The 20,725-nt window shown below is 41.3% G+C and overlaps 1 protein-coding gene across 3 annotated transcripts in view; it reads right to left on the bottom strand.

Moving 5' to 3' along the window:
• The window catches only part of PATL2 (PAT1 homolog 2), a 41,161-nt gene that overhangs the window by 16,223 nt on the left and 4,213 nt on the right, over positions 1–20,725 (bottom strand). For all 3 annotated transcript variants that reach the window (XR_004274910.1, XM_032297612.1, XM_032297611.1), the window contains exons 3-5: positions 1,583–1,722; positions 1,186–1,276; positions 206–396 (exon numbers count right to left, since the gene is read on the bottom strand). Coding sequence is in view for 2 of the 3 variants with exons in the window: in XM_032297612.1 (XP_032153503.1) it covers positions 206–396; positions 1,186–1,276; positions 1,583–1,621 (321 nt within the window). In the remaining variant the exon portion in view is untranslated. The remainder of the gene's footprint in view (positions 1–205; positions 397–1,185; positions 1,277–1,582; positions 1,723–20,725) is intronic.

The following is a 20,725-nucleotide window of genomic DNA, read 5'->3' as shown; positions in this document are numbered from 1 at the left end:
TTTGGGAGGCTGAGGTGGGTGGATCACCTGAGGTCAGGAGTTCAAGAGCAGCCTGGCCATCATGGTGAAACCCAATCTTTGAAAAAAAAAAAAAAGAAAAAAGAGAAAGGAAAAGGATGGAAAAGAGAAGAGGAATGTTTAGTGACAGCCTGTGAGCCATAGACAGTTCAGGACAACCCTCTCCCTTTCCCTCCTGCCATGGTACCTGGGAGTTATGGACAGTGCCAAGTATAGCTGGATCCCCAAGATCATTCTCTTCCTCCTCTTCCTCCTCCAGTTCTGGGTCCAGATCCTCCTCTTTTTCCTCCTCCTCCCCTTCATTTTCTTCTTCTTCCAATTGGCCGGCAGACACCAGCTCCTCCTCAGGAGCCAAAGGGCCACAGGTCTTAGCTGGCTCTTGGTTTAAGCGTGGGCCAGAGGAGAAGGTAAGATGGGGGCTCAGGTGTGAGTCTTGTCTAGAGAGGCTGCTACTCAGTAGCACTTCTGTTCATAAACCATCTCCAGCACCACCTTTGAGCATAATGTCTCCTGTTCTGTAGGTTTAACTCAGCCTTCCTACTCCCAAAGTGCCTGAACCATCCCCCACTAAGTCAAATGGAACCTGAGCCAGGTGTGGTAGCTTGTGCCTGTAGTCCCACCTACTCGGGAGGCCAAGGTGGGAAGATCACTTGGGCCCAGGAGTTTGAGATCAGCCTGGGCAACACAGTGAGACTGTTTCTAAATAAATAAATCAGAATTTAAAAAGCAAACAAAAGGAATCTGGCAGATGCCAAACACCTTCACTTCCCACATCCCCTCTTCCATTGCTTCATTGGGTTCTAGCACAGCCTTTTCCATCTGCTCAGCACCACCCAACGCCCTTTCTGTTGCCTCTTTGAACAAGTTCCAGCTGGCCCAACTCACTGCAATTTAACCCTACTATGTGCCAGATACTTTATGTGCATATGTTCATTTAGCAGTCATATGAGGCTGTCTGGGTTGTTACTGGTAATTTCACTAGGTTGGTGAGAAAAATAAAGCCCAGAAGAGTGACCTCTCAGTCACCTACTGTAATATAATTAGCAAGTGAAAGAATTTGGAATAACTTCCAGTGACTCTGGGCATCCAAGCCCACATGTGAAACAGACCAGCAAGTTCCGCACGCTGGGGCAATTTACATAACATCACTTATATGAGTGTTGATACCTTCAAGGCATTTCATCTTGGCAGGCTGCTGCACTTCCTTCTTGTCTGTGTCCTCCAGTGAAAGAGCACTGCCAGCCTCTGGAAGGTAAACCTGAGACAAGAAAGAGACCAAGAGGCACCATCCTCAGTCAGTAAGGATGACATCGCACCCTAGCCATGGAATCCTCCCAGCAAGATGATTAGAGAATTCTGGGCCATGGTCTCAAGGAAAGAGACCCTGGGCTGTCAGACTGCCATAAACCCCCACCTTCCCAGCTCAGCTCAGCTCAGCTCTAAGGAGCTGTCCCATAAAGGGGCAGAAATGAGGAACAGGGCTAGGAGTTGGAAGAGAAGTACTTCCCAACCGACACCACCAATCACCATCCATGTGTGGTGAGGCCTCGTTGCTGACACTCACCACCTGACTGTTGCTGCCCATTCTGTTTAAGTTATCCATAGCAGCCTGGGCCAGGACCTGTTTGCTGCTCCTGGCTTTAAAAGTCCCAGCTCCTCCCCTGCTCACCCATTAAAGGGCCAACATCCTCCAACAATTGGGGCCTGATGGAAGTATGAGAACATAGCTTAAGATTTTAAAAATCCTTGAACAGAGAAAAGACACAAACTGCATTTTTAGCCATCCATGGTTTTCAGTATAGTTTATTGGAATTGATATTTGGGGACAGATATTTAAAAAGAGGATTCCTGTTTTCCACACTCTTCATTGGTACTTTGTGAGGTTGCATTTTATTTAATCCCTAGGTTTTGCTTTAACAAAATTGGATAGGAAAGTCCTGGGTAGATCCTGGGGAGGATGCCTAGCAACCAAGTTCCTGGCGCTTCAGGGCAGTGTACTTGAAGCCCTCAAGTCCACCTGATGATGCTTGCCCTTCACTGGGTCATGTGAGCTTAAGTCAGCTACTCAGCTCTGACTCATGAGGGACCCTTATGAATTTGAAAGTCAGATATTCATGGTAAAAACGCTTTTGCATGAGATACACAATCTTACATCCTCTTGGCTGCTCTAATGGCAAACTGGACCAGAAGCTCAGGAGTAAAAACAAATCAACAACAACAAAAAACAAAAACATAGCTACCCAACACCCTCCCAAGCCTCATCTAACCTTCAAGCAGCCCTGGGTTCTATGCCCACATCCTGTGTTCAGCTGAAACCCACATGACTTTGTAAAACTTCTGAATAAAAATAAAAACTAAGTTAATTTCCCTACATCAAAAATGAAAGTTAGGACCCTATGTCATGGTGATAAGACCGTGATTCTTGGTGCCTTTAAGGAAAATATTTATTTCAGAAGTTTTACTGCAGGTCATAACTATATGGCTGGGGGAACAAATATAAGTAGCTTGAATGTTACTGAAAAACTTCTCATATATCTGAATCGGGTTCTGGCCTTTTTTTTTTTTTTTTTTTTGTAGAGTCTCATTCTGTTGCCCAGGCTGGAGTGCAGTGGCATGATCTGGGCTCACTGAAGCTTTCACCTCCCAGGTTCTAGAGATTCTCCTGCCTCAGCTTCCCAAGTAGCTGGGATTACAGGTGGCTGCCACCATGCCTGGCTAATTTTTATATATATATATTTTTCAATAGAAACAGGATTTTGCCATATTGGCTAGGCTTGTCTTAAACTCCTGATAAGTAACCCGCCTGCCTTGGCTTTGCAAAGTGCTGGGATTACAAGTGTGAGTCACCACACCTGCGTGGGTTCTGGCCTTTTTTGGTAACATTATTCAGCTGTTTCTCTCAGGAACTTCCTAATAATGTACTTTGGCACTATTAACAAAAGGACCAAATAATGAATTTCAGTGTTCCAGAAGTGATTCATTAGGTTGTTGCAGACCAGATCTTAAGGAGAAACTTGTTGCATGAAGATTTTCATTCAAGAGACTTCAGGTATTGACTAGTACCAAAGCAGGTGGACTAGGGCTCAGTCTTTAAGATCACAGCCCTGCCCTAGCTGTTTGGAGTTTCACTTGGGACCTACTGTTTTGTATGAAGATCCCCTACCCTTATCTGAAGTCTCATATGTCTACTGATCTCCTAGATGTTCCAACTTTCCTGCCATCATTTAATTATGTTAAGTTTAAGCCAAGACTGTGCTAGGCTTGGGGTACGACAATGAAGAAAACAGACGCTTCCCACAGCCTGTTAGAGCTTCCCCTAGAATAAGAAGTACATACAGGTACCCGGGATTGTTGGATCAGATTTTAAAAAGATATTAGAGTGGTTCATAGCTGTAACCCAGCACTTTGGGAAGCTGAGGCAGGAGAATCACTCGAGCCCAGGAGTTTAAGACAAGCCTGGGGAATACAGCGAGACCCCATCTCCATTAAAATTTTTTTCTTTAAAAAAAAAAAAAGACATTAGAAATATTTACATATGCTACATAAAACACTCTTTTATGGGGAGATTTTTAATCCATTGTTTCAGGTTCTTTAACAGCAGTAGATCTAGTCTGGCTTTCAATTTCTTCTTGAGTTTTAAGTTATATATTTTCTAGGAATTTGTCCGTATGTCCATTTCTTGTAAATTTTCAAATTTGTTGGCATAAAATTGTTCATAGTATGAGTATTTAAAAATCCATGTTATAACTGTACTTTGTCTCCCCCACCCCCTTTTAAAAATTTATTTTGAGACAGAGTCTTGCCTGTCACCCAGGCTGGAGTACAGTGGCACGATCTCAGCTCACTGCAACCTCCACCTCCCATGTTCACGTGATTTTCCTGCCTCAGCCTCCGGAGTAGCTGAGATTACAAGTGTGCACCACTATGCCTGGCCAATTTTTGTATTTTTTTAGTAAGAGATGGGCTTTCACCATGTTGACCAGGCTGGTCTTGAACTCCTGGCTTCAAGTGATCCACCTGCCTCAGCCTCCCAGAGTGTTGTGATTACAGGCGTGAGCCACTACGCCTGGCCTTTTGTCTCCCTTTTTTTCCTATCATTATTCATCTCCTCTTTTGTTCTTCTTTACAGAGTTTGTCTATTTTATCAGTCTTTTTAAAGAACAATATATGTCAGGTTTTCTTCAGGAAATAGATGGTGTACTCAAACTGGATAATCTAATAAAGAGATATTTATAAAAGTATAGAAAGAGTATAGTGAAACCACAAGTAATAGCAGAATCCCTTGGGACTGGGACAAGAGGATGGAGCAGTTACCAGAACCTGGAGACAGAGAAGGCTGCCTGGCTTCAGATAAAGTCCGCATCTATGCCGTATGAGTGCCAGTGTGGCAGCCCTCTCCTAAATTATCTCGTTTCCCTTTGGAGCTGGGATCTGCTCCCTGCCCTTGCCCCTGAGGTCTGGGGATGGGAATGGCTCCCCACTCTTGCGAGTTCCAGGGTGATGGCAAATATAAAACCATAAACAAAGTCAAAATAACTTCTTTTTTTTTGAGACTGGGTCTCTCTGTGTTGCCAGGGCTGGAGGGCAATGGCACAGTCATAGTAGTGGCAGCCTCACCTCCTGGGCTCAAGTGATTCTCCCACCTTAGCTTCTCAAGTAGCTGGGACTACAGGCATACACCACCATGCCTGGCTGGTTTTTTCTTCTTCTTCTTCTTTTTTTTTTTTTTTTTTTTTTAGAGACACAGTCTCACTATGTTGTCCAGGCTGCTCTTGAACTCCTGAGCTCAAGTGATCCTCCCATCTTGACCTCCCAAAGTGCCAGGATTACAGTCCTGAGCCACCACACCTTTATTTTTCTCTAGTAATCTTAAATTTACCTTTGAAAGTCATTTAAACAATCTTTAAGGTAAAAATTCTTTTTGTTGTTTTTGAAGACGTTAAGAGCTCAGAAAAGAGATATTAATGTTAAGCTCAGATCTTTTTAGCAATAGAACCTTCACAATTGCTTGTTATCACATATTATACAATCAGTAACAATGTCAAAATGCTGTTGACAGATAACATAAAAATACGTTTGCTATTTTCTCTGACATTTACTTTAAAAATCCTATACTTTGGTTAAGTGCAAATGTCTGTTAACACAGAATGTCTGTGTCCTTATGGAGACTGAGAAATCTTTGACCATACTTTTTACTTTTTCATAGAAAAACTGTCCCAATTTCAATAATAATTTAAATTTGTATTTTAATTATAAAAATATGAGCGTTGGAGAATACAGGCTAAGTGTATAAAACTACTATTTTTTAAACTGATATTTTATGTTAAAATATATTTGGTTATAAAAAACTCAAAAATGTTATTGTTTCTCAAAACTATGGCTCTATTTACATTATAGGAAAGGTGCATATGTAGACAGAGAAAAGTTGAGACTTTGTCTGCCAAAACTACGTTCAATCTATAATCAGGTAATTCTCCAATTATTTATTTATTTATTTATTTATTTTGAGGTGGAGTTTTGCTCTTGTTACCCAGGCTGGAGTGCAGTGGCGCAATCTCGGCTCACTGCAACCTCTGTCTCCTGGGTTCAAGCAATTCTCCTACCTCGGCCTCCTGAGTAGCTGGGACTACAGGTGCGCGCCACCATGCCCAGCTAATGTTTTGTATTTTTAGTAGAGATGGGGTTTCACCATGTTGACCAGGATGGTCTCGATCTCTTGACCTCGTGATCCACCCGCCTCGGCCTCCCAAAGTGCTGGGATTATCGGCGTGAGCCACCGCGCCCGGCCTCTCCAATTATTTATAACATCACATATAAAGACTTTCTTTGGTTAATCTATAACTGCCACACATACAGAGAAACTTCTGGGTAGAAGAAACTTTTAAAACAGATTGCGGGCCGGGCACGGTGGCTCACGCCTGTAATCCCAGCACTTTGGGAGGCCGAGGCGGGTGGATCACGGGGTCAAGAGATCGAGACCATCCTGGTCAACATGGTGAAACCCCGTCTCTACTAAAAATACAAAAATTCAGCTGGGCATGGTGGCGTGTGCCTGTAATCCCAGCTACTCAGGAGACTGAGGCAGGAGAATTGCCTGAACCCAGGAGGCGGAGGTTGCGGTGAGCCGAGATCACGCCACTGCACTCCAGCCTGGGTAACAAGAGCGAAACTCCGTCTCAAGAAAAAAAAAAAAAAACAGATTGTGGCCAGGCATGGCGGCTCTCGCCTATAATTCCAGTACTTTGGGAGGCCAAGGTGGGCAGATCACTTGAGGTTAGGCAGTTTCACAGTGTATAGGCTGAATTATAATAGGACAAAACTGCAAACATCCTCAATACAGGATTAGGTTTTATAAATAGTTCTATCATAAAGACACATGTATATGTATGTTCATTGCGGCACTGTTTACAATAGCAAAGACTTGGAACCAACCCAAATGCCCATCAAGGATAGACTGGATAAAGAAAATGTGGCACATATACACCATGGAATACTATGCAGCCATAAAAAAGGATAAGTTCGTGTCCTTTGCAGGGATATGGATGAATCTGGAAACCATCATTCTCAGCAAGCTGACACAAGAACAGAAAATAAACACCACATGTTCTCACTCATAAGTGGGTGTTGAACAATGAGAACACATGGACAAAGGGAGGAGAACATCACACATTGGGGTCTGTTAGGGGTGGGGAGCTAGAGGAGGCATAACAGGAGAAATACCTAATGTAGGTGACGGGGGATGGAAGCAGCAAACCACCATAGCATGTGTATACCTATGTAAAAATCCTGCAAGATCAGCACATGTACCCCAGAACTTAAAGTATAATAAAAAAAATTCACACTTTTAATGTTGTCAAATAGTTTACATAACACAGAACATTGATCTGTTTCCTTAAAATTTGAAAAACAAAAATTACCAGTAAAATTAAAAAGTATGGCATGTTTACATAATGAAATACTGTGAACACATGAAAAAACAATATAGATCTCTATTATTGTAGAAATAGATATGCTGTCCATGATAAATGGTTAAATAAAAAGCAGTTTGCAGAGAAATCTATGCACAATGATTGCATCTTTGTAACCATATATATTCATATTTATATCTGTATATGAATAGACAAAGAATAAACAATGCATTAGCAGTGGTTATTTTTGGTTGATAGAATAACAGGTAATTTAAATGTTTATCTTTATCCTTACCTATATTGTTTGAAGTTCTCATAATGTCCATGAATTTTATAATTAGAAAAAATAAAGTTATGTGGATAAGGTTTGTAAAATAGCAAACAAAAAATACCCCCAAGGACAAACAACAAGGGAAAAAAACCCAAAATACAAAAAAGCCAGCTCTGTTGGCACCTGCATCACAGTCTAAAGTTCACATTCTTTTCCTTGATACTAAGGTCTGCAGTCTCTTCCTCCAGATAGGGCTAATTTCCTGGTATCATAATCTATTTATAGCCTATAACCAGAGCCTATGAGCTCACCAGAAGAGAAACTTTCCCCAGTGCCAAGGAGCTAGCAGGCACCCAGTAAAGAATTCTTGAATGACTGTGGTGAGCACGGAGATCAGATGGACAGGTTAGGGTCAGGTTGTAGAGGCATTTAGGCCTGGATAAGAAGAAGAAAGCCAAAATTTTACGACATCTTTGTTTTGGGGGCTGGAGGCCCCTCCTGTTACTCTTATCCCTCTTCAAGACTGGCAACAGCAGGTAGAGCAGGAGTGGTCTGACTCATTTGGAGTGTGGCACCTGAGAAATGGCCCAGAAACGGCAGCACTGTCAGGGTTTAGGCCTGTGATTCTCATGTAATGTGCTGGGCCCACATCACTGGGCCTAACTCAGCTTGGTTGGTGGCAGTGATAGGTGGGGAAGACCAGGGCTCCTGACCAAGCCAGGTGTCAGCAAAAGTTCTATCTTCCCCAGCTGTGGAGCTGATGGTAACCTGCCTCCAACATGAGTGCTCAGAACGCTCTGTGTGGTCAGAGACTAGTTAACCAAGAGGTTGACTTGACTTGACTTTGAATAGACAAGTATTTATACTGAACTAAGCTCCTGGAAACCAAGGCCAAGATGTCTAGGATTCTGGAAAAAGGGGATGAACTAATTTCCTATTGCTGCTATAAAAAATTTCCAAAAACTTGGTGGCTTAAGAAAACAGTTTATCATTTTGTATTTCTGTAGCCCGCAAGTCCAACACAAATTTCATTGGGCTAAAAACCAAGGTAGCAGCAGAGCAGCATTCCCTTCTGGAGACTCTATGGGAGAACCCATGTCCTTGGCTTTTCTACCTTCTAGAGGCTGCCTGCATCCCTTGATTCATGGCCAGTTCCTTCATTGTCAAAGCCAGCTTGTTGCATCTCTGACCATTCTTCTGCAGTCACGTCTGCCTCTGACCACAGTCAGGAAAAGTTCTCTGCTTTAAAGGACCTACGAAATTATACTGGGCCTACCCAAATAATCCTTGATAATCTCCTTGTTAAAAGGTCTTTAACCTTAACTACTCTGCCAAATCCCCTATACTGTGTAATGTTTCTGCAGGTTCTGGGGCATTGTTCTGCCTAACACAAGACATAATACAGAGAAAAGTCTAAAAATTGTTTTTTTTTTTTTTTAAACGGAGTCTTGCTGTGTCACCCAGGCTGGAGTGCAATGACGCAGTCTCAGCTCACTTCAACCTCTGGCTCCAGGGTTCAAGCGATTCTCCTGCCTCAGCCTCCCAAATAGCTGGGATTACAAGGATGTGCCACCATGCCTCGCTAATTTTTTTTGTACTTTTAGTAGAGATGGGGTTTCACCATGTTGGCCAGGCTGGTCTTGAACACCTGACCTTAGGTAATCTGCAAGCCTTGGCCTCCCAAGGTGCTGTGATTACAGGCATGATCCACCATACCCAGCCTAAAAATGTTAATAATTAGAAGCCAGTTCTGTATCCAATGACATGGAAAATATAAATATTTTATTAAATTAAGATAAGCAAATTCAATACACACACACACACACACACACACACACACACACACACACACACACACACACATATATATATATATATATATATATATATAAAATCCTAATTTTGTGGAACCTTCCCTTCCCCTACTAAACTCTGAGTTATGTGCTCACTGAGCCACCTCCTGCCTGTCATGGCCTGACTTCTGGGGATAGATAGTGGAACCACCTCACCCACTCACACTTGCAGGGTGTTGGCTGAGCAGAGGGGCAGTCCCACCTCAGGTTGTGCTGTCATTGGTCATTAGATAAATAGATTTTTGGCTAATTTGACATATGATAAATTGTCTTTTAGCAAACTCATTTGTGGCAAGTTGATCCACAGTTAAAACAGTAATAGCAATGATGATAAGAAATAATGAAATAAAGACAGTCACAGCTTTTTCCTCTCAAAAGTCCCCTCTCTCTCACTAAAGAGAGAGCTGTTTTCCTTTCTCTCTCTCTCTTTTTTTTTTCCTGTTAAAGCTCTGCCCCTAAACTCCTTGTGTGTGTTAATCTCCTAAATTTTCCTGGTGTGAGACTACGAACCCTGGGTATTTACCCCAGTCAACATAGCCATTTCTTATTGAGGACCTTGTCCAGGATATCAAGGTACTACATTCACTGAAAGGAGTCAAGGAAACATATAAGCTTTTGCCTACATTTTAGACTAACTCTGCTTATTCCTGTGAATCAAGTGATGATCTGCAACTTGGAAGAAACCAAAAGGGATGGCAACATCTGGTGGAGGCAAATCACCGTTACAACCCATTGGAATGGCTGACAACAATCTAACTCCAAATGGTGCTGCAGACAGAACCACGCATGGACACACCTTTCTTCTGAGGACCCTTAGATCGACCCCAGGAGGAGCCCGAGCTGCTGTTCCCCACATAATGCCCCTTTCCAGCAGGAAACAGCCAGAAAGAGTCATCATCCAAAACCTCCTAAAAGCAGTTAGGGTTACCACTCCAGAGTGGGGAATGACACAGGAGTTAAGAAGAAATTAATTAGGCAGATAGTGAGGGTACGGAAGTCCTCAGTAAGATTTTCCTTTTAAAGAAAAGCAGTCCCAAATTGTTTTCCTTTCTAGCAAAGAGCAGCCTGTAAAATTGAGCTGCAGACATAGATGCCTGCAGTTGTGCCAATCATGTTCAAGATGGTGGCTCCATCTTCCCTTCTCTTTGTCAGCCATGTTTATAGTAAGGAGCAGATAAGATGGTAGCAGACAAGAGGGAAGTTCAAGGGGAAAGTTCATGGGCATAATAAGATTAGGGTGGGGTGGCCAGCCTTCGCCCCATGCTATGTAAAGGTCATATCTGATCGAACCAATCTGTGAGCCCTACGTAAATCACACATTGCTTCCTAAAGCCTGATCTGCCTCCAACCGGCCTTTTCCTCTGGAAGTCCCTTCTCTCTCACTAGAGAGAGCGAGCTGTTTTCCTTTCTCTTTCTTTTGCCTATTATTAAGCCTCCACTTCTAAACTCAAAACAAAAACAAAAACAGTCACAAACTCACAAAGTTCTGTTTACTCCTGTGGCCTTGCCTGCTTCTTCTGTATCTATGATGGATCTGTGGACACATCTCTCATCATTTTATGCTGTTTATTTTGTTTTAAATTTCTGATTCTTTACCAAATAATTATTCCTGGTTTCCTCATCGTCCTGCTTTAGGGGAAGAGTTCAGCAACGTCCAAATCATCATAAAGAGCACCTGACTGGAAGCAGGTCTAACAATGTCAGGGGGCAGTCAGAAAGGACCCCACACTAACTGGCCAGAGGCAAGTGTCAGCTCCACAAACTGGAAAGTGGGAAGCTATGGCTGAGAAGCATTTGTTAAGATGGAAAAAGAATATTTGGAGGAGAGTTGATTTTTAATAGTGCTGCATGGAATTCAAGGCAAGATAGAAAATATCCAGGTTAGAATTCTGCAGTTTTCAGTAGGAAGTGAGATGAAGAGCCAAGCACTGTACCTACAAGGGAAAACATCCCTAATGGGGGCTGTGCGAGTAATTTAGTAACTGGGTATGGTTTTCCCCAGGGATGATGCCCAATTCCTATCACTCCCACACAATTAAGAGATTTTGGCTTCAACATTTACCTAATCCATTTCTGCATCCAAGCTGACAGGTGATGCTACCTCTGATTCCTTTTATGCTTTTAAGTGGGTGTTAAGTTCTAAACAAATGATAAGAATAGTCTTTGTAGTTATACTTTTTAAGTCCCCACCTTCCAAACCATGTACAATATATATCCATGGACAGATATGCACCAAACCTTGACAATGGTTTCTGGGGGAGGAGAGTGAGATGGGAGGAGACAGATGAGGGGAACTTGCACTTTTACTTGGTAGACCTCTAACTGTTTGCATTTTTACAATGCTCATACATCCACTTATTGGGCTTATAATTAAGGATGAATAATACATTTAAAACTATGATTATTACTGGGAGAGGATTTGGGAGAAATTAGGATTTTATATTTCTGTACTGCTTGATTTTTTTTCATCAAGTGTGTATAATTTTCTCAGTAAAAACAAATTGGCATCTGATAGATTGCAATGGTTACACAGAAGCCTGTGAGACAGGTTCTCTGCCTACTGGATACTTTAACTCTCAACTTTTGTCTTTCCACTCATTCTCCCTCAAATAAAGATAATAGTACTTGCCTCATATGGATCTTGGGAAATTTTTTTCCTCTCCAGTGTATGGTGTCTGACTATGTACTGCCAATTAAAAAAAAAAATCTCTCTCTCTCTGTTCTATTTTTTGGGGGCCTGTTGCTCATTATGCAACAGCTCTCAAATCTGAAAAGTCAGGCTGAACATGTTAGGTAGCTGCTCATAAATTAATTATTGGGCTGCTTTTAATTACAGATCGGAATCTCCTGGTTGGCAGGGTCTGGTATCTTCTGCTTTGAATTCCTTATAAGTACTTACATTTGCCACTAAGCCTGCACTCAACCAAAATTTGCAGAATTTAATAGAATTAACACATAAAATTGAGGATTTCGAGTTCCAAAACAAATTTAACCAGTAGGTACTTTGGAGCAGGTAACAATCTTCAAACTCCTTAAATTACACCATTTAACAATGGTTTTAACCTCCCTCCTCCTCCTTCTCCTCCTTCCTCTTCTTCTTCTTCCTCCTTTTCTTCTTTCTTTTCTTCTTCTTCTTTTTCTTCTTCTTCTTCCTTCTCCTCCTCTTCTTCCAGATCTCTCAAGAATGCATTCACTATTGCAAGGATAGCACCAAGCCATGAGGGATCCACCCCCATGGTCCAAACACCTATCACCAGGCTCCACCTCCAATACTAGGGATTACAATTCAACATGAGATTTGGGTAGGGGCAAATATTGAAACTATATCAGTTGGTATTAGTCCTTCTTCATATGTTTAGTAACATTTAGCAGTAAAGCCATAGAGTCCTGGGCTTTTGTTACTTGTTATTGGTCTGTTCTGGTTTTGGATTTCTTCAAGGTTCAATCTTGGTAGGTTGTATGTGTCTAGGAATTTATTCATTTCTTCTAGGTTTTCCAATTTATTGGCATGTAGTTGCTCATAGTAGCTTCTAATGATCCTTTGAATGTCTGTGATATTGGTTGTAGTGTCTCCTTTTTGATCTCTGATTTTATTATTTGAGTCTTCTTTTTTTGTTAGGGAGTCTGGCTAAATATTTGTTGATTTTATCTTAAAAAAAACTTTATTTTTTGTCTTTTGTATTGTTTTCTTCATTTCAATTTCATTTATTTCTGCTCTCATCTTTATTATTTCTTTTCTTCTAATAATTTTGGGTTTGGTTTGCTCTTGCTTTTCTAGTTGTTTTTTTTTTTTTTTTTTGAGATGGAGACTTGCTCTGTTGCCCAGGCTGGAGTGCAGTGGCGTGATCTTAGCTAACTGCAACCTCTGCCTCCTGGGTTCAAGTGATTCTCCTGCCTAAGCCTCCTGAGTAGCTGGGACTTTAGGTGCATGCCAGCACGTCTGGATAATATTTTTGTATTTTTAGTATCGATGGAGTTTCACTGTGTTAGCCAGGATGGTCTTGATCTCCTGACCTCATGATCTGCCTGTCTCGGTCTTCCAAAGTGCTGGGATTACAGGTGTGAGCCACTGTACCTGACCTCTAGTTCTTTATAATGCATCATTAGGTTGTTTACTTGAAGTTTCATTTATTTATTTTTTTCGTTTTTTTTTTTCATAAGGAAATGAAGATTTGAAGAAAACCAGTTAAACCTGAGTATTTTTTTTTTTTAGAGGAAGAAAGAGAGAAAGAAAGAAAAAGAATAAAAAAAAAAAGACAAAAAAAAGAATAAAGGAAAGGAAGAAAGAGGAAGAGGAAGAAGGAGAGGGAACAGGGGTGTTGCTTTATTGCCCGGGCTAAAATGCAGTCTAAAAATGGGTATGCCTGTAATTATGTTTAATAATAGAGACAAAAAAAAAAAAAGCATTGAATTGTAATCCATTTTTTTTTTAATGTAGGTGCTTATGGCTATAAACTTTCTTCTGATTACTGCCTTGTGTTCCATTGGTTTTGGTATGTTTTGTTTTGATTATCATTTGTTTCCAGAACTTTAAAAATTTCCTTCTTAATTTCTTTGTTGATCCACAGTCATTCAGGAACATACTGTTTAATTTCCATGTATTTGTATAGTTTCAAAAATTCCTCTTCTTACTGATTTCTAGTTTTTTTCCATTATGGTCAGAGAAGATACTTGATATCATTTCAACTTTTTAAGACTTATTTTGTGGCCTAACATGTAGTCTATCCTTCAGAATGATCCATGTGTGGAGGAGAAGAATGGGTATTCTGTAGCCATTGGATGAAATGTTCTGTAAATATCTATTAGATCCATTTGTTCTATAGTGCAGATTAAATCTGATTTTTTTTGGTGATTTTTTTGTCTGGATGATCTGTCCAATGCTGAAAGTGGGGTGTTGAAGTCTCCAGCTATTATTGTTTTGGGGCCTATCTCTCTCTTTAGCTCTAATAATATTTACTTTATATATCTGGGTGCTCTAGCTGGAGTGCATATATTTTTACAATTGTTATATACTCTTGCTGAATTGACCTCTTTTCATTATATAATGACCTTCTTTGTCTTGAAATCTATTTTGTCTGATATAAATATAGCTATTCATGATCTTTTTGGCTTCCATTGGTATGGAGTATGTTTTTCCATCTTTTTATTTTAGTCTATGTGTGTCTTTATGAGTGAAATGTGTTTTCTGTAGGCAACAAATCATTGGGTCCTGCATATTTTTTTTTCTTTTTTGCATTTTTTTTTTTAAATCAATTCAGCTACTCTATGTCTTTTGATTGGAGAGTTTCGTCCATTTACACTCAATGTTATTATTGATAAGACAGAACTTACTCCTGCCATTTTGTTATTTGTTTTGTGGTCATCTGTTCCTTCCTTCTTTCCTTCCTGTCTTCCTTTCTGTGAAAGTGATTTTCTCTGGTAGTATTTAAAAATTTCTTGCTTTTTATTTTTTGTGTATCTGTTGTACATTGTTTTTGGGATTTTTTTTTTGAGATAGGGGTCTCGCTTTGTCACCCAGGCTGGAGTGCAGTGGTGTAGTCTTGGCTCACTGCAACCTCTGTCTTTCAGGCTCAATTGATCTGCCCACCTTAGCCTCCCAAGTATCTGGAACCACAGGTGAGCACCACCATGCCTGGCTAATTTTTTGTATTTTTTTTTTTTTTTTTGTAAAGACAAGTGCTTTTGTAGAGACCAGCACTTTCACCATGTTTTCCAGGCTGGTCTTGAACTCCTGAGCTCAAGCCAACTGCCTGCTTTGGCCTCCCAAAGTGCTAGGATCATAGGTTGGAGCCACCACTTCTGGCCCCTGTTGCATTTTTTTTTTTTTTAAATTTCAGGTTACCATAAGGCTTGCATTTAATATTTTATAACTCATTATTTTATTTTATTTTTTGGCATATTCACGACACAACCTATTATTTTAAACCAATGACAACAATGATTAAATAAGCAAAGAAACAAAGAAAAAATTAAAAACTCTACACTTTAACTTTGTCCCCCAGCTTTTTAATTCTTTGTTGTTGTGTTTATGTCATATTGTACTGTCTATGTCTTGAAAAGTTATTATAGTTATTAGCTGTGACTGGTTCACCTTTTGGTCTTTCCACTCAAGATATGAGTAGTTTATACACCATGCTTACAGTGTTATAATATTCTGTTTTTTTCTGTGTATTTCCTATTACCAGTGAGTTTTTTCCACCCCTCCCCTCGACCAGTGAGTTTTACACCTTCAAATGATTTTTCATTGCTCATTGATGTCCTTTTCTTTCAGATTAAAAAACTTGCTTCAGCATTTCTGGTAGGATAAGTCTTGTGTTGATGAAATCCCTCAACTTTTGTTTGTCTAGGAAAGTCTTTATTTCTCCTTTACATTTCAAGGATATTTTCACCAGATACACCATTCTAGGATAAAATGTTTTTTCCTTCAGCACTTTAAATATGCCATGCCAGTCTCCCATGGCCTGTAAAGCTTCCACTGAAAAGTCTGCTGCCAGACATATTGGAGCTCCATGGTATGTTATTTATTTTCTGTTGCTGTATTTAGGATCTTTTCTGTATCCTTGACCTTGGGAGTTTGATTATTAAATGACTTGAGAAGTCTTCTTTGGGTTGACTTTGTTTGGTGTTCTATAACCTTTATGTACTTGAATATTGATATGTTTCCCTAGGTTTGGGAAGCTGTTTGTTACTATCCCTTTGAATAAATTTTCTACCCCTTCTCTCTCTCTCTACCTCCTCTTTAAGGCCAACAACTTTTTTTTCTCACTCTGTTGCCCAGGTTGGAGTGCAGTGGCATGATTTCAGCTGACTGAAACCTCCATTTCCCAGGTTCAAGCAATTCTCCTGCCTCGGGCAGCTGAGTAGCTGGGAATACAGGCACCCACCACCACACCTGGCTAATTTTTGTATTTTAGTAGTATTTTGTATTTGGTATTTTTGTATTTTAGTCTCAAACTCCTGACTTTGTGATCTGTCCCCTTCAACCTCCCAAAGTGCTAAGATTACAGGTGTGAGCTACCGCACCTGGCTGTGGCCAATAACTCTCAGCTTTGCCCTTTTGAGGCTATTTTCTAGATCTTGTAGACGCGCTTCATTCTTTTTTCTTTTGTCTCTTCTGATTGTATTTTCAAATAGCCTGTCTTCAAGCTCACTAATTCTTTCTTCCACTTGATCAGTTCTACTGGTAAGAGACTCTGAAGCCCCCTTGAGTATGTCAATTGCATTTTTCAACTCCGTAATTTTTGCTTGATTCTTATTAGTTATTTCAATCTCTTTGTTAAATTTATCCGATAGGATTCTGAATTCTTTCTCTGTGTTGCTTTAATTTCTTTGCATTTCCTCACAACAGCTTTTTTTTTTTTTTTTTTTTTGGACAAGAGTTCATTTTTTTGGCCAGGCTAGAGTGCAGTGGCATGATCTTGGCTCACTGCAACCTCCAACTCTCAAGTTTAAGCAAATCTCTTGCCTCAGCCTCCCAAGTAGCTGGGATTACAGATGCGTACCACCATGCCCAGATAATTTTTGTATTTTTAGTAGACATAGGGTTTTGCCATGTTGGCCAGGCTGGTCTTGAACTCCTGAGTTCAAGTGATCCACTGCCTTGGCCTCCCAAAGTGTTGGGATTACAGGCGTGAGCCACTGTGCCTGGCAAAACAACTATTTTGAATTCTCTGTCTTAAAGGTCACGTATCTCTGTTTCTCTGGGATTGGCCTCTGGTGCCTTATTTAGTTCGTTTGTTGAGGCCATGTTCTCCTGGCTGGCCTGAATGCTTGTGGATGTTTATCAGTGTCTGACTTAATTTTTTTTTTTTTTTAAGGCAGACTCTCCCTCTGTCTCCCAGGCTAGAGTGCAGTGGTGTGATCTTGGCTCACTGCAACCTCTGCCTCCTGGGTTCAGGCAATTCTCCTGTTTCAGCCTCCTGAGTAGCTGGGACTATAGTCGCATGCTGTCATGCCCAGCTAATTTTCTGTATTTTAGTAGAGATGAGGTTTCACAGTGTTGCCTAGGTTGATCTCCTGAGCTAAGGCAATCCGGTTGCCTTGGCCTCCCAAAGTGTTGAGATTACAGGCGCGAGCCACCATGCCTGGCCCTGAGTTAAATATTATAGTCTTTGCAGTCTGGCATGTTTGTATCTGTCCTTCTGGGGAAGGCTTTCCAGGAATTCAAAGGAACTTGGGTATTGTGATGTAAGTTTTTGGTCGCTGCAGCTGTGTCTGCATTAGAGGGTACACCAAGCCCAGAAATGCTCTATCTCTTTCACAATCTGTTGTATGTTTTTTGATTTAAGGTTAACATGAAGTTTGTAAATAATATCTTACAACTTATTATTTTAAACTGCTGACAACACTGATTACTCATAGAGGCACTGCCTTGGTGATCTTAGATAAGATCTAGAAGAATTCTCTGGATTACCAGGCAGAGACTCTTATTGTCCTCCCTTATTTTCTCCCAAACAGAGTCTGTCTCTTTGTGATCAGCTGCCTGGAGTTGGGGGAGAAGTGACACAAACACCCCTGTGACTACCACCACTGGGACTGTGCTGGGTTAGACATGAAGCCAGCATAGTACTGGGTCTTGCCCAAAGCCTGTGGCAACCACTGCCTGGCTACCACCTATGTTCACTCAAGGCTCTAGCTCTAAAATCAGCAGGTCGCAAAGCCAGCCAAGCTTATGTCCTTCTTTTCAGGGTGACAAGTTCCCCCCAGCCTAGGGTGAGTCCAGAGATGCCTTCCAGGAGCCAGGGCCTGGAGTGAGAAACCTTAGGAATCTACCTGGTACCCTATCGTACTTCAGCTGAACTGCCACCCAAACCACAAGACAAAGTCCTTCCCACTTTTCCCTCCCCTTTCCACAACCTGAGGAGTCTCTTCCTGTGGCCACTTCTACCCCAGGCCTGTGGTGAGTACTGCCTGGCTACTGCTGATGTATACTCAAGGCCCATGGGCTCTTCAGTAAGCTCGTGGTGAATGCTGCCCAGCCTGGGACTTACTCTTCAGGGAAATGGGCTCCCCTCTGGCCCAGAGAAAGTCCAGGAATGCTATCCAAGAGCCAAAGCCCTGGAATCAGAGACCCTAAGAGCCCACTTAATATTCTAACCCCACAGAAGCCAAGTCCCCTTAACTCTTCCCTCTCCTTTTCTCAAGCAGAAGAAATTTCTCCCCATAGCCACCACAGCTGGAATGTGCTGGGTCATACCTGAAGCCAGCATGTTTTTGAGTCTCACCCAAAGCCCATGATGAGTACTCCCTGGTTACTTATTATTCAGGGCCAAAGGGCTCTTCAGTCAGCTGGTGAGGAATCCTGCCAAGACTGGTCCTTCCCTTCAAGGCAGCAAGTTCCCTTCTGGCCCAGGGTGTGGCTAGCAATGTCAGCTTGGACCTATGGCCTGGAATGTGGGCCTCAGGACTCTGCCTGGTACCCTATCCTACTGCAGCTGAGCTGGTATCCAAGATGGAAGACAAAGTCATCTTTATTCTTCCCTCTCCTCTTCTCAAACAGAGGAAAGGAGTCTCTCCTTGAGCTTTGAGCTGCTCTGCCTGCGGCTGGGGGAGGGGTGGTGCAAGCAATCCCTTGGCCATACCAGCTGGTATCTCACTAGGTTGTATTCTCCCCACATCCACTGGCTCTGAGCCCAGCACAGCACCAAGACTTGCCCAGTAATTGCCATCCTTGTGGTCTACACTGACTTTCAAGTTTATGTAGAACCTCAGAGCACTTCAGCCCATGGTGGTGAGGCTTACTGGAACTCAGGTTCCCACTGCTGGGATGGAATATTTGCCTCTAGCTAGGGCTGGTCTAAATGATCCCTCCATGGGCCCTGGGTGAGTTCTTCCCAGTGCAGCTTTGTGCTGTGACTGGGCAGCACTGAGTTCCAATGCAAAGTCTGACAATCACTGCACTCTTCCGGTCCCAGAAGCACAAATTCTCTCTCCTTGCCAGGCGGCTGCTGCGGGAGATTGGGGAGAGATAGCATTTGGCAATTCAAGACTGTCTTACCCTTTCAGTGCCTCTTGCAGTGATACAAAATTAAAACCGGTACTGTGATCGCTCACCTGATTTTTGGTTCTTATGAAGGTGCTTTTGTGGGTGTGGATAGTTATTCAATTTGGTGTTCCTGCAGGGAGCAAGATTAGTGGAGGCTTCTATTCAGTCATCTTGTTCCACCTTCCCCTGGCTATGTCCTTTTAAATATTTATAAGCGACATACATTACACTTAAAGTATACAATGAGTTTAAAATATACCTGAGAAATCATCATCAAACTCTAGATAATGAACCTATCCATCAACCCTAAAGTTTCCTCATGTTTAGATGATCCCCTTGCCCTCTAGAAACCACTCATCTACTTCTGTCATATAGATTTGTTTGCCCTTTCTGGAGTTTTATATAAATGGAATCATATAGTATGTGCTCTTTTCTGTCTGGCTTCTTTTATTTACCATGACTATTTCATCCATGTTACATGTATTAACAGTTTATTCCTTGTTTGTTGATGATAGCATTTCATTGTATGGATATATACTCCAACAGGTTTATTCATTTACCTGTTGATGTATGTTTGGATTGTTTCTAGTTTTCAGCTATCACAAATAAAGCTGTGATAAACATTAGTGTCCAAGTCTTTGGATAGACATATGCTCTCATTTTCTCTTAGTGGAGTGGCTGGATCTTATGGTCAGTGTATGTTTAACTTTATAAAAAGCTGTTGAAGTGTTTTCCATTTTTTTTTTTTTTTTTTTTTTTTTTTGAGATGGAGTCTTGCTCTGTCACCCAGGCTGGAGTGCAATGGAGCAATCTCGATTCACTGCAACCTCTGCCTCCAAGGTACAAGTGATTCTCCTGCCTCAGCCACCTGAATAGCTAGGATTACAGATGCCCACCACCATGCCTGGCTAATTTTTGTATTTTTAATAGAGACGGGGTTTCACCATGCTGGCCAGGCTGGTCTCAAACTCCTGATCTCAAGTGATCTGCCCACCCCAGCCTCCCAAAGTGCAGTTCTTCTAAATTCTTGCCAACATTTACTATTTTGAATAAGTGTTCATTGCAAAAAAATTTTAAGAAGGTTATATGGGGGGAAAAAAGGCCTCTTTTAATCTGCTAATTGCACTATTGGGAGATAAAGCTATTAAACTGTCATATTTGTGGCTGGGCGTGGTAACACATGCCTGTGATTCCAACACTTTGGGAGGCTGAGGAAGGAGGATCACTTGAGGCCAGGAGTTTGAGACCAGCCTGGGCAACATAGCAAGACTCTGTCTCCACAAAAAATTAAAATTAAAAAAAAAGGAAATTTTCATGTTTGTAGACTTCCAAAATTTGCTCTTCTAGGCAAACAGTGTTCTTGTTTTTAAACAAATGGTTGTATATATCATTTTCACCCTCACTATTCAAAATCTAACATAAATGGTAAATCCAATAAAAATACAGGTGTTCCCCAATACAGAAAACTGAAAAATAGACTTTTCTCCTTTACTGTTTTTAATTGCTTTTTAAATTGGTTTTCCAAGTGAGTAAGTCAGAATCTATCTGTAAGGGATTTTAAACATAGTATTTTTTGGCCAGGTGTGGTGGTTCACGCCTGTAATTCCAGCACATTGGTCAGCAGATCAAGACCATCCTGGCTAACATGGTGAAACCCCATCTCTACTAAAAAAAAAAAAAAAAAAAAAAA

This window comes from Sapajus apella, unplaced genomic scaffold (genome assembly GCF_009761245.1).
Source record: "Sapajus apella isolate SASKATOON/1434 unplaced genomic scaffold, GSC_monkey_1.0 scaffold37, whole genome shotgun sequence".
In the NCBI taxonomy this organism is placed as follows: Eukaryota; Metazoa; Chordata; class Mammalia; order Primates; family Cebidae; genus Sapajus; species Sapajus apella.
This window is presented reverse-complemented; position numbering and strand designations above follow the sequence as displayed.